Raw genomic sequence first — 13,977 nt, 5'->3', positions numbered from 1 at the left:
GCAGTAAGATATACCCCGGGCCGGATTAACATAGGGGCTAATGAAGCTGCAGCTCCAGGCCCAGGGCCATGGAATAGGCCCATTTAAAAAATATATATATATTTTTTTTTTACTTTAATTTTTAATTATTATTATTATTTTTTTTTATTTTTTTATTTTTTATTTTTACACACTACTCTTAGGTTTTCCTCCTGACTGACTGGTATTTTAAGGCACAGCCTGTATTTGAAGCTGCCTGGCCGTTCTGGTATTGCAGTATTATTGGCAATACAAATGCAAATATTTTTCTCAGTATATACGGAAATTACTCTGCAATACCAGCAGCGGCCAGTAGGGGTCACTGTATATGGAGAGAGGCAGGGATAGGAAGTTACAGCATATCCCTCCCTGCCTCTCTCTACTAACTGATACACAGGGGAGCAGCTACACAGTACAGATAGTTCAGACAGCAGCTCCCAGCCTGCAGAGACAGACTACAGCTCAGGGAAGTGAGGGATAGAGGGGAAAGGCATCAGGGAGACATGGGGACACAGACACTAGGGGACACTGGGAGACGTGGGGACACAGACACATGGGTAGACACATTGGGACACGTCTCCCATTGTCCCCATATGTCTGTGTCCCCATGCCTCCCATTGTACCCATATGTCTGTGTCCCCATGGCTCCCAGTATCCCCATGCCTCCCATTGTCCACATATGTCTGTGTCCCCATGGCTCCCAGTATCACCATGCCTCACATTGTCCCCATATGTCTGTGTCCCCATGTCTCCCATTGTCCCTATGTCTCCCAGCCAGTGTCCCTAGTGTCTCAGTGTTCCCAGTATCCCCATGCCTCCCAGCCTGTGTCCCCATGGTTCCCAGTATCCCCATGCCTCCCAGCCTGTGTCCCCATGGTTTCCAGTATCCCCATGCCTCCTAGCCTGTGTCCCCATGGTTCCCAGTGTCCCCATGCCTACCAGCCTGTGTCCCCTTGGTTCCCAGTGTCCCCATGCCTCCCAGCCTGTGTCCCCATGTGTCTGTGTCCCCATGTGTCTGTGTCCCCATGTGTCTGTGTCCCCATGTATCCCAGCTAGTTCTGTGTCCCCATGTGTCCCCATATGTCTCTGTGTCCCCATATGTCTCTGTGTCCCCATGTCTCTGTGTCCCCATGTCTGTACCCACAAGTGCCCCCATGTCTCCCAGTGTCCCCAAGTGTCTCAGTGCCCCCATGTCTCCAAGTGTCTCAGTGTCCCTGTGTCTCTGTTTCCCCATGTATCCTAGTGACAGGGACATGGGGACACTGGGAGAAATGGGGACTGGGCGACATGGGGACACTGTGATGCATAGGGACACTGATGCCAGGCTGGCCTTCCAGTTCTTTGGACAGACATACCCCCTTTTTGGGCATGTTCACCCCTTCTGGCAGTTCTGGTCATGTGATTCGCATCAGTGGCCTACTCTTTTACCCCGCCCATTGGCTTCCTGCTTCACTGGACACTGCTGTTGGTATGGATTTACTTGAAAGCATACATTAGATAAAGAGATTAGCATAGAGTATGTGTTTTCTTATAGCTGCATCCTATGAGTTTTCCTCCAACACCAACTCCATCAGATACATAACGCTTGGGAGGTATGACTGTTTTAGTGTTTTTCATCGATAAGATTCTGTAATTAGGCCCCATCATAATTGTCAGCACCAGGCCCACTGGGCTCTTAATCCGGCCTTGGATATACCATAGTCTGTGGGTGCGGGATTAATGTCCTTTTTATTGTTAAAACATTTCAGCAATTGGATTATATTACAAGCATAAGTATAATATTTCAAAATATTTGATATGAGAATGAATTCTGTAGGTGTAGATAAATCTCCAATATTTTTGTACAAACTAGTGTGAACCAAACAGGATTTTTGGATGAGGTTCCAACATTCTTTAATTTGAAATTAAACTTCATATATTCCGTGCAATGCAAATAGAAACATAGAAACATAGAATGTGATGGCAGATAAGAACAATTCTGCCCATCTAGTCTGCCCAATTTTCTAAATACTTTCATTAGTCCATTGCCTTATCGTATAGTTAGGATAGCCTTATCCCACACATGCTTAAACTGCTTTACTTTGTTAACCATTACCACTTCAGCTGGAAGGCTATTCCATGCATCCACTTACCTCTCAGTAAAGTAATACTTCCTGATATTATTTTTAAACCTTTGCCCCTCTAATTTAAGACTATGTCCTCTTGTTGTGGTAGTTTTTCTTCTTTTAAATATAGTCTCCTCCTTTACTGTGTTGATTCCCTTTATGTTTTTAAATGTTTCGATCATATCCCCCCTGTCTCGTCTGTCCTCCAAGCTATACATGTTAAGATCCTTTAACCTTTCCTGGTAAGTTTTATCCTGCAATCCATGAACCAGTTTAGTAGCCCTTCTCTGAACTATCTCTAAAGTATCAATATCCTTTTGGAGATCAGAACAGAATGGAAAATGTACAATGAAAAGGTAACATTTTCATTGATTAAAAGTTATGCTAAATGACTGCAACCTGCATGATTCTCCATTATATTAATAGATATATTCAATATAGCTAACTGCTCAATTTTTTTCTGTTTAACATTAATCACAGAATGTACCTATATTCATAGGCGTGCGCACGGGGTGTGCCGGGTGTGCCTGGGCACACCCTAATCCCCGCGGCACGCCTATGTATTGAGACCGGCAGGGGAGATCTCGGGATCTCCCCTGTCGGCTCATGCAGAGCCGGCGCTATCCGAGCGCCGGCTCTGCTCTAAGCCTCCCTCCCCACCGACCCACAGGCAGGGAGGGAGGCAGGAGAGGACCCGGGGAGCTCTTGCCAGCAGCTCCACCGGGTCCTCTCGCGGGATTCTGAGCGTTGCCGCGGTTACCGCGGCAACGCTCAGATCTCGCGAGAGTGAACTCTAGCCTGCAAGGCTAGAGTTCACTCTCCACTGGACCACCAGGGAAGGCAGCAGCAGAAATGATCCCCCCTCCCAGGCATAATGTAAGAAGGGAGGGGGGATATTAGGAAATCTGCCCCCACCTCCACTGGACCACCAGGGAAGGCAGCAGCAGCAAGGTCCCCCCTCCCTACATAAGGTAAGAAGGGAGGGGGGATATTTACCAAACGGCCCCCACACAATACACACAATCCCCCAAACATACAGCACACACACACAGCACCCACATACAGCACACAAACAGCACCCTCACACACACATCACCCTTACACATACACACTAACAGCACCCTTACACACACATCACCCTTACACACACACACTAACAGCACCCTTACACACACATCACCCTTACACACACACACACACACACACTAACAGCACCCTCACATATACACACTAACAGCACCCTTACACACACACAGCACCCTTACACACACATACAGCGCCCTTACACACACAGCGCCCTCACACACACATCACCCTCACATATACACACTAAAAGCACCCTTACACACGCATACAGCGCCCTCACACACACAGCGCCCTCACACACACAGCGCCCTCACACACACACAGCGCCCTCACACACACACAGCGCCCTCACACACACACACAGCGCCCTCACACACACACACAGCGCTCCTTAAACACACATCGCCCTCACACACACAGCGCCCTTACACACACAGCGTCTACACACACACACACACACAGCAGTATATATATATATATATATATATATATATATATATATATATATGCGGCGTGTGTTTTTGTGCTTTAGGGTGCACACCCTTATACAATAGGCTGCGCACGCCTATGCCTATATTCCTTTCTTGAAATGTAAATTATGCCGAATTACAATAAAATAGTCGATTTTAATATTTTTGGATAAGCTTTAGAAATGATTTAATATTTTGAAAAATATTTATATTGAAGATATTCTCATGTTTTGATATTTTTAGCTTATTTTTTTTGCTTTTTTTATATATTTTTTTTAGATTTTATCATTTTGGAAAAAAAAACATTTCAAAATCTTAACCAAACATGTTAAATCTGGGCCTTAATAAGGAACTTAAATTCCATTAGTAGATAGCTGCTGCCAAGTTCACTAAATATGTTTTATGGTACAATGATTTTACACTGTTCTCATTGGGAATACTTATTGGAATTCAGCTTAAAAGATCACTATAGTGTCAGGAAAACTAAGCGGTTTTCCTGACACTATAGTGCCCTGAGGGTGCCCCCATCATCAGGGTTCCGCTCCCACTGGGCTGAAGGGGTTAAAACCCCTTCTGCAGCTTACCTTTTTCCAGTGCCGGGCTCCCTCGGCGATGGTGACCTCTCCTCCCCAGTTGACGTCAGCTCCCTCTGCCGACGTCAGCGGAGCCGAATGCGCATGCGCGGCAAGTGCCGCGCGCGCATTCAAAGTGTCCATAGAAAAGCATTTCTCAATGCTTTCCTATGGACGCTCTGCGCGATGGAAGCATAACATGCCTCCAGTGTCGCAGATGCGCCTCTAGTGGCTGTCCGGAAGACGGCCACTAGAGACTGGCTTAACCCCAAATGTAAACATAGCAGTTTCTCTGAAACTGCTATGTTTGCATCCGAAAGGTTAAAACCTGAGGGACCTGGCACCCAGACCACTTTATTGAGCTGAAGTGGTCTGGGTGACTATAGTGTCCCTTTAAATTAATGCCTAGTACTTTTTGCAAGGACATGAATTCAACAGACAAATGATAATTATTAACACACCTTTTATAAATGTCCTCTAGGTTTGCGTTGTACTATGTTGGCATAGGATTTGGTGCCTTAGTTTGTGGATATATTCAAGTTTCCTTTTGGGTTCTGGCTGCAGCGAGACAAACCAGAAAAATGAGAAAACATTTTTTTCACTCTGTATTGTCTCAAGAAATAAGTTGGTTCGATGTCACTAAATCTGGAGAACTGAACACCCGCCTGACCGAGTAAGATAATTCTATTATTAAAACACTTTCTTGGTTCTATAGAGCATTTGTTGCATTTATTTGAACATTTCATGTCTTTGCTAGGGACATCAATAAAATAAATGATGGACTAGGAGACAAAGTTGGCCATCTTTTGCAAAACGTTTCCACTTTTTTTGCTGGTCTGATAATTGCCTTAGCTAAAGGGTGGCAGCTTGCACTTGTGTATATGGCTGTAAGTCCACTAATTGCTGTGTCAGCCGGATTATTTTCTAAGGTAAGTGAAATGCAAGTAGACTTAATGTAGCAATGCAATTAAATAAAAAAAATTATAAATATTTGTTTGTTCTTGAGTCTACCAGACACTTTCCTACACTACCAGTGGCGTACCTACCACTCACTCTAGGGGGCCCAGCCGCAGCCACGAACTCCTTCTGGGTTGGTGCATCGGCCCGGGTACGCGGTTCCCGGGTGTCTGGCAGGAGAGGAGAGGTGTGCTGCTCCCCTCCTGCCTGTGTGTAGCATGGCTGAGCGTTCTGACAGGAAATTCTCACTGCGAGAGCAATTCCTGTCAGACCAGGAACCGCGGTGAGCCAGGGGAGAGAGGGAGGGTATGGGACACGGAGGGAAGAGAGATGGAGGGTACGGGATACAGGGAGCGGGAGAGATGAAGGGTATTTAACACAGGGATGGGAGGGCGAGAGATGGAGGGGAGGCCGAGACATGGAGGGTATGGGACAAGGAGGGGAGAGATGGAGGGTATGGGACAAGTGAAGGGGAGTGGGAGAGGGGGAGGTATGGGACAAATGAAGGGGAGTAGGGAGAGAGGGAGTGTATTGGACAAAGGAAGGGGAGGGGGAGAGAGGGTGGGTATGGGACACATGGAGGGAAGGGGGGATAGAGGGAAGAATGGGACACATGGAGGGGAGAGAGAGGGTATGGGACACATGGAGGAGAGGGGGGAGAGATGGAGGAATAGTGACAATATGAAAAGTGAAAAAGATGGGAAGGAGTCAGATTATTAAAGCCTTAAACACTGGAGGTGAAGGTATTGACAACTTAACTGCTACCAGATTTTTATCAAAAACATACCGTTCATAATAACTTAAATGTATTTATAAAATGCTGGCATCAGTGTGTAATAACTCCTCTTTTAGATGATGGTTTCGTTGACAAGTAAGGAGCTCTCAGCATACGCAGAGGCAGGTGCAGTCGCCGAAGAAGTTCTCTCATCAATAAGAACTGTTGTGGCATTTGGAGGAGAAGACAAAGAATTAAAAAGGTTTTCCTTTACCAATGTTCTGTATTTTTTAACACAAATCTGATATCATCAACTTAACATTCTGCTTTGATATTTTTACTTTGAAGATACTCCAGCAATTTGGGGAAGGCTCAACAATTTGGCATAAAGAAAGCAATTGCCTCCCAGCTGTCAATTGGTCTTATGTACTTGATCATTTATGCCTCGTATGGCCTTGGTTTCTGGTATGGCACAACCTTAATTTTGGGTGGTACTGGCTATACTATTGGAGATTCCCTCGTGGTGAGTTTAATACAAAATACATTGGATGGATGGATAGATGGATGTATGAATAGACAGAAGGATGGTTAATGATATTTGGTAGATCTAATTAAAAAATATTGGTTTGCCTTTGAATTAAATTTTCTGATTTTTTTTTTTACAATGTTGGAGGAAATTACTGAGCAGGACATGGTTTGTAGGGCAGCCATTCGGCTTAAACATTTTAGATGATGTAGGCTTAAGAATTATTAGAAGAATTTCTCACAAAAATGTTTAATGATTCTTTAAAAATAAATGTCAAATTTGCAGCAAAATTAGAGAAGTGACAATGCCAATTTAACTTTTGGATCAGGACCCTAAAAGGTTCTCCATTAGTAGAACAGGTTCATTATATCAATCAAGTCCCAGGTAACTGCTCTTAAAATACATTACCTTACACATTGAAGTATGGACCCTTTTCATACTGGAAAGATGCTAATTCAACTGTTTTGCAGAGGTATATCAATGTTAATAATATTGCAGTTGAAGAATCGGAGAATGATCTAATTTTCCAATTTAAGAATGTGTCATCAAGCCATAGCAATGGACATTATTTGGTCTTTGACAGAAATGGTCAATAACCACTGAGTAAATGAAACATGCAGCATACTAAACACATTATAAAAATGATTTTCTCATCATTTTTCATGGCAGATCTTCTTCTCAGTTGTATTGAGCAGTTATTGCCTTGGTCAGGCATCGTCTCATTTTGGAGCTTTCTCTATTGCAAGAGGCGCAGCCTATAATATTTTTAACATTATTGACAAGGTAAGTACATGTCTATAAGGAATATTGTGAAATGTAAAATAAAAGCTCTTGTAGTAAAACTTGTAATCTGAAAAATAGGAACACTGTACTGTTTTATTTTGTTATTATTATTATTTTTAGAAGACAGTCCATCACACCTAACATGTCACCATAGACTTTGTCACATTAGGCCTGATGGAATGTACATCCCTGATCCCTTCTATTCTTTAGACGGGTCCAGAAGTGTTAGTGTAGAAGGGCAAGTACAATTGTTAAACGAAATGTTAGATATGACCGTAAAATGACAATAAAAGATGACAAATCTCATGTTGACCAGCAGAATGTAACATTGTTGTTTGTATATGAATGTAATGACACATATAGTGATGCCTATGCCTACACAATGTGACAGAGGGTGTAATGTCACTGAAACGCTGTATTTTGTTCACTAAATGTATATTCCCTGTGATTGTTTCAGATATCTAAAATTGACAGCTTTTCATCGGAGGGTTATAAGCCAGATCACATTACAGGAAATGTGGAATTTAAAAATGTTCATTTTTGTTATCCTTCAAGACCCGATGTCCAGGTAAGAGTTAATTTGTTTGACTTCTGTTGTAAATACGTTTTCATAATTCATGCTAGAGCTATTTATATTCACATAATGTGCATGGACTGAATCTAATTAGAATCTTGTTGTACTCCTCTATGTATTGCCAATTTCATCTCTACACCAAAAATTCTAAAAAGATGGGGTTTTTTTTGCATAATTTTTGTTTGTCAACAATATTTGGCTTTGCTTAAAGGACCACTCTAGTGCCAGGAAAGCATACTCGTTTTCCTGGCACTAGAGTGCCCTGAGGGTGCCCCCACCCTCAGGGACCCCCTCCCGCCCGGCTCTGGAAAGGGGAAAGGGGTTAAATCTTACCTTTTTCCAGCGCTGGGCGGAGAGCTCTCCTCCTCCGATCCGCCTCTTCTCCTCCCCATCGGCTGAATGCGCACGCGCGGCAAGAGCTGCGCGCGCATTCAGCCGGTCACATAGGAAAGCATTCATAATGCTTTCCTATGGACGCTTGCGTGCTCTCACTGTGATTTTCACAGTGAGAATCACGCAAGCGCCTCTAGCGGCTGTCAGTGAGACAGCCACTAGAGGAAATAGGGGAAGGCTTAACTAATTGATAAACATAGCAGTTTCTCTGAAACTGCTATGTTTATAAAAAAATTAGTTAACCCTAGCTGGACCTGGCACCCAGACCACTTCATTAAGCTGAAGTGGTCTGGGTGCCTAGAGTGGTCCTTTAACATCTTGCCTATGTAATTTTATATACTGTGTAAGCACCTCATCACTAAATAAATATTAATTGTATGTCTGTCCATCTGTATGTCTGTCTGTCTGTCTGTCTACTTGTCTGTCTGTCTACTTATCTGTCTGTCTCTATCTATCTGTCTCTCTGTCCGTCTGTCTGTCTGTCTCTCTCTCTCTCTGTCTGTCTGCAAAGTATTGTCTGGAAATATATTCATAAACAGGACTATACGTAGGACACATGGCCACACACATAGATTGGAAAAAATAAGATTTAGTCTAAGGCAAACAAAAGGGTTTTTTACAGTAAGAACAATAAGAATATTAAGAATGTTCTGCCTAAAGAGGTGGTTTTATCAGAGTTTGTTGTTTAAATAGCAACTGGATGACTATTTGCAAAAACATAATATTCAGGGATATCATATTTAATTTGTGGACTAATAGCTTCTTGATCCAAGGAGAGAGCTAAATACCATTCTGGGGTCAACAAAGATATTTTTCCTAGTTTGTTGCAAAATTGGAAAGCACTTCAAAGTGGGTTTTTCTTCTTTCGTTCCATATGTTTTTCTTTGTTTTGTTTTTTTCTTGCATGCTGCATTTTTCATGGAGCTCACTGGAGTGTTGGTAATTAGAGTTGGGCATTTAATTTGTGTATCACTAACAGGACAGACATTTGCTGTTTTTTTACTATGTGACTTTACTAAAAGAACACTCCCTGCCCATGGAAAATGGTGCATATTAGCATAATAAACTCATAGTTAATAATGTACTCTGAGTCTATGAATAGACAGATACCTAAGTCATGTTTTTTTCTATGTTTCTATGTTGCTTAAGATATTTTTACTAATGGTATGTTGTAATCAGAATGTTTAATTCCTTTTGCTTTTTTTTAATGTTGGACTACTGGATTTATTTAGTAGAAGTTGAAATTATTTATGTCCAGTGCTAATGTTAAAGGACAACTCGAAAATGTTTTAAAGGGTTTGATTATCTTCTCCACATTACTTTTAAAACACTGACAGTTCTAAAATTGGTGTACACTTTTTTGCTTGATAAATTTCTATACCTTCATGATATGATAATCCTGTGCCATGTACTCGTGAGAGATGTGTGCCAAAAGGGAAGCAGGGGAGTCGTATGCTAAAGGTAAATGAATACCAGCTGCCGACTCCCCATATTCTAGTTACGAGCAGCAATGAAAATATGCAGTCAAAAATAGTCTTTGACGGCTTCTCTCTCATGAAGTGGGAAACATGGTAGTAAGGTTTGTCAGGGTGTCTTGCAAGTGTTGCAACATATCACTAGGCCCTATATGAATTTAGGTACCTGGCAGTTTGGCCCTCTACACCTAGTGCTTAGTATCAGTAATAAATTATAATAGTAATAATAATAATAATAAATCCTCTGTACGTATTTTAAATCAAGCCCAATGTAACACCAAACACCTATTGGCAGTGGGTTAAAGACCTACAGATTCAGTACTGATGGGGATCAACACTTTTTTTTTGTCTTCTTGGCTTGCTTAACCCTTAGATGGCAAGAGGGAGCATTAAATATATACACATCACTAGTAAGGAGCCAGTGCAAACTTGGTGAGGAGCCACTACTGGTGTCATGCATCTGTTCCCCTGTAATGATGTATGATGATGTGTTTTGCATTGCTTCTTAAGGTGAGAAAGGGATATCTGACATGTTTATGTACAAAGCACTGTTGTGATCTAGTCGTGACAGTATCAGCAATGGTTGAGAAAATAGTGCAGCGCACTCAGACTACAAAAAAATACAAAAAACAAAGAAGGCTTCTAAAATGCCTAACTCAGTATAAATATGGGGATTTGGTTCCACCATATGGCCATATGTTGTTAAGCCCACCACTACTTTCAAAGTACCCCATTATCGGTGGGTCCTACACTACACTGTGGGAGACAAAATAATAGTAATCGTGTTATAAATAATATAGTGTTAAATACTAGTAAGAGCATAGTGAGTATACAAACAAAAGTGATGAAAGCAATTAAAAGCAGTGTTAAAGCTAAATAATTAATGTGTTAGTGCTGAAAATGAGTATACTCACTAATGCAGATGACTGTGCTAACTGGAAAAAATAATAAAGGTGACTTGACTACTGATAAACTCCTCCTTAATATACACACCTGTGGCCACCTCTAAAGGAGACACCTTTCATGCAAAATTCAGGTCTCGGGAGTGCCCCCTATCCTTTCTCTGTTTATACTATATTTGGAGTCCAGACCAGATTCCTTAGGGGTTAAGCACCCCGCCCAGGCCCCCCCAGCTTCAGAGTCTCCTTTAGAGGTGGCCACAGGTGTGTATATTAAGGAGGAGTTTATCAGTAGTCAAGTCACCTTTATTATTTTTTCCAGTGAGCACAGTCATCTGCATTAGTGAGTATACTCATTTTCAGCACTAACACATTAATTATTTAGTTTTAACACTGCTTTTAATTGCTTTCATCACTTTTGTTTGTATACTCACTATGCTCTTACTAGTATTTAACACTATATTATTTATAACACGATTACTATTATTTTGTCTCCCACAGTGTAGTGTAGGACCCACCGATAATGGGGTACTTTGAAAGTAGTGGTGGGCTTAACAACATATGGCCATATGGTGGAACCAAATCCCCATATTTATACTGAGTTAGGCATTTTAGTAGCCTTCTTTGTTTTTTGTATTTTTTTGTAGTCTGAGTGCGCTGCATTATTCTCTCATTCATGAAATCTTGGTCACAGCGGCAGCACCTTTCATGCAAAATTCAGGTCTCGGGCGTGCCCCCTATCCTTTCTCTGTTTATACTATATTTGGAGTCCAGACCAGATTCCTTAGGGGTTAAGCACCCCGCCCAGGCCCCCCCAGCTTCAGAGTCTCCTTTAGAGGTGGCCACAGGTGTGTATATTAAGGAGGAGTTTATCAGTAGTCAAGTCACCTTTATTATTTTTTCCAGTGAGCACAGTCATCTGCATTAGTGAGTATACTCATTTTCAGCACTAACACATTAATTATTTAGCTTTAACACTGCTTTTAATTGCTTTCATCACTTTTGTTTGTATACTCACTATGCTCTTACTAGTATTTAACACTATATTATTTATAACACGATTACTATTATTTTGTCTCCCACAGTGTAGTGTAGGACCCACCGATAATGGGGTACTTTGAAAGTAGTGGTGGGCTTAACAACATATGGCCATATGGTGGAACCAAATCCCCATATTTATACTGAGTTAGGCATTTTAGTAGCCTTCTTTGTTTTTTGTATTTTTTTGTAGTCTGAGTGCGCTGCACTATTATCTCATTCATGAAATCTTGGTCACAGCGGCAGCACCTTTCATGCAAAATTCAGGTCTCGGGAGTGCCCCCTATCCTTTCTCTGTTTAGTATCAGCAATGGTGTGACAGTATTGGTTTTGAGGTCTTTGGAATCCGGAATGCCCTACAAAGTCTCTATTACCAATCATCAGCATGTAGATGCAAGTGTAGGCATCTCTGCCTCAGGAGGCCTGCAAGGAATTTTAGGAAAAATGTAAATAGCGTGATATTTAATTATAAACCACATGTGACTACACACAAGTTACCATAGTTGCCACCACAGGTTTTGCTCCATGAAAAGTCCTAGAAAAGGCTGAATATTGATACTTTAATACCGAGACGTTCTACTGGTGGCCTCGTGTTGAATGATTCTAGCTGCTTCTCTGAGGCTGACTCTAGGAAGCCTATTTTATACATATACGCTAACTGATGTTTCTATATAAGACCTGGGATTGGCTAAAAGAGAGGCAGATATTTAAAAAATTGCTAACACATACAAAGTATATACATGCAGGAATAAGCTTATTGTAAATGCAAATAAACACTTTAATATCACTTTAATCACGTGGTCTATCTAGACTGGATATAAATGTTGTCAAAAACAATATCATAGAAAGTGTAAATGTGTTTTCTATAATCGCAGACTATACTTATTACCTACTCTAATAAAGGTGTCTCACATAAAAAAAAAAGGGATAATGTTTAGTAGATTCACATTAATGACCTTGACTATTTTTTTTGTTTCTATATGATTAAGGTTTTAAAAGGACTAAATATAAAGGTTAAATCAGGGCAGACCGTGGCATTGGTTGGACAAAGTGGATGTGGAAAAAGCACAACTGTACAGCTTCTGCAACGACTGTATGATCCATTAGACGGCACAGTAAGTATATAATTTCTATTTACTTGTTTTTATTTTGTTAAAGGGGCACTTTAAGCACTAAAACAACTTTAGCTTAACCCCTTCAGGACGGAGTCAATAGTGCACGTTCTGATCAAAACAAAACGTAAACAAAAACTGGAATTTGCGCTATATGTCTGTTCAACCGTAATTCACCGCTGTCACATTAAGTGCACCCACACTTATTATATATCATTTTGTTCAGGAGAAACAGGGCTTTAATTTACCAATAACTATTCATATATGGAACATAATTTATTATGAATAAAATTAAAAAATAAGATTTTTTTTTAAATTTGTATTTCCGTCTGCCATTTTAGCTGTGAATGTCATAATACTGTTATGTTTTACTGCAAAAAAATGCACATATTTGTAATCAGCGATGTCTCACGAGTACAACAGTACCCCCCATTAACAGGTTTTATGGTGTTTTGGAAAGTTACAGGGTCAAATATAGAACGTTCCATTTTCAAATTGAAATTTGCCAGATTAGTAATGTTACCTTTGAGACGGTGTGGTAGCCCAGGAAAGAGAATTACCCCCATAATGGCATACCATTTGAAAAAGTAGACAAGCCAAGGTATTGAAAGTGGGGTATGTTTAGTCTTTTTTAGTAGCCACTTAGTCACAAACACTGGCCGAAGTTAGCGTTCATATTTGTTTTTGTGTGAAAAAAGCAAAAAACAAATATTTGGCCAGTGTTTGTGACTAAGTGGCTACTAAGAAAGACTGGACATACCCCACTTGCAATACCTCGGGTTGTCTACTTTTGCAAATGGTATGCCATCATGGGGGTAATTCTCATTCCTGGGCTACCATACGCTCTCAAAGGCAACATAACTAATCTGGCAAATTTCAATGTGAAAAAAATGAAATGCAAGCCTTATATGTGACTCTCTAACTTTCCAAAACACCATAAATCCTGTACATGGGGGGTACTGTTATTCTCGGGAGACTTCACTAAACACAAATATTAGTTTTTTAAAACAGTAAAACATATTACAACAATAATATAGTCCATAAAAGTGCCGTTCGTTTGTAAAAAATGCAAAAAACATAACTTTTACTTAAATTATCATCATTGTAATACAATTTACCAGTTTGAAACACTAATATTTAAGTTCAGCGAAGTCTCCCGAGTAAAACAGTACCCCCTATGTACAGGTTTTATGGTGTCTTGGAGAGTTACAGGGTCAAATATAGTGCTTGCGAATTAAATTCTCTGCACTTTCT

General features: G+C 40.9%; 1 protein-coding gene across 1 annotated transcript in view; it reads left to right on the top strand.

Moving 5' to 3' along the window:
• The window catches only part of LOC134609036 (ATP-binding cassette sub-family B member 5-like), a 77,248-nt gene that overhangs the window by 35,900 nt on the left and 27,371 nt on the right, over positions 1-13,977 (top strand). The window contains 7 exon segments of the mRNA XM_063452392.1: positions 4,733-4,924; positions 5,009-5,180; positions 6,061-6,185; positions 6,272-6,446; positions 7,119-7,232; positions 7,690-7,800; positions 12,601-12,726. Of these exon segments, the coding sequence (XP_063308462.1) occupies positions 4,733-4,924; positions 5,009-5,180; positions 6,061-6,185; positions 6,272-6,446; positions 7,119-7,232; positions 7,690-7,800; positions 12,601-12,726 (1,015 nt within the window).

Source organism: Pelobates fuscus, chromosome 4, assembly GCF_036172605.1.
Source record: "Pelobates fuscus isolate aPelFus1 chromosome 4, aPelFus1.pri, whole genome shotgun sequence".
NCBI lineage: Eukaryota > Metazoa > Chordata > Amphibia > Anura > Pelobatidae > Pelobates > Pelobates fuscus.
This window is presented reverse-complemented; position numbering and strand designations above follow the sequence as displayed.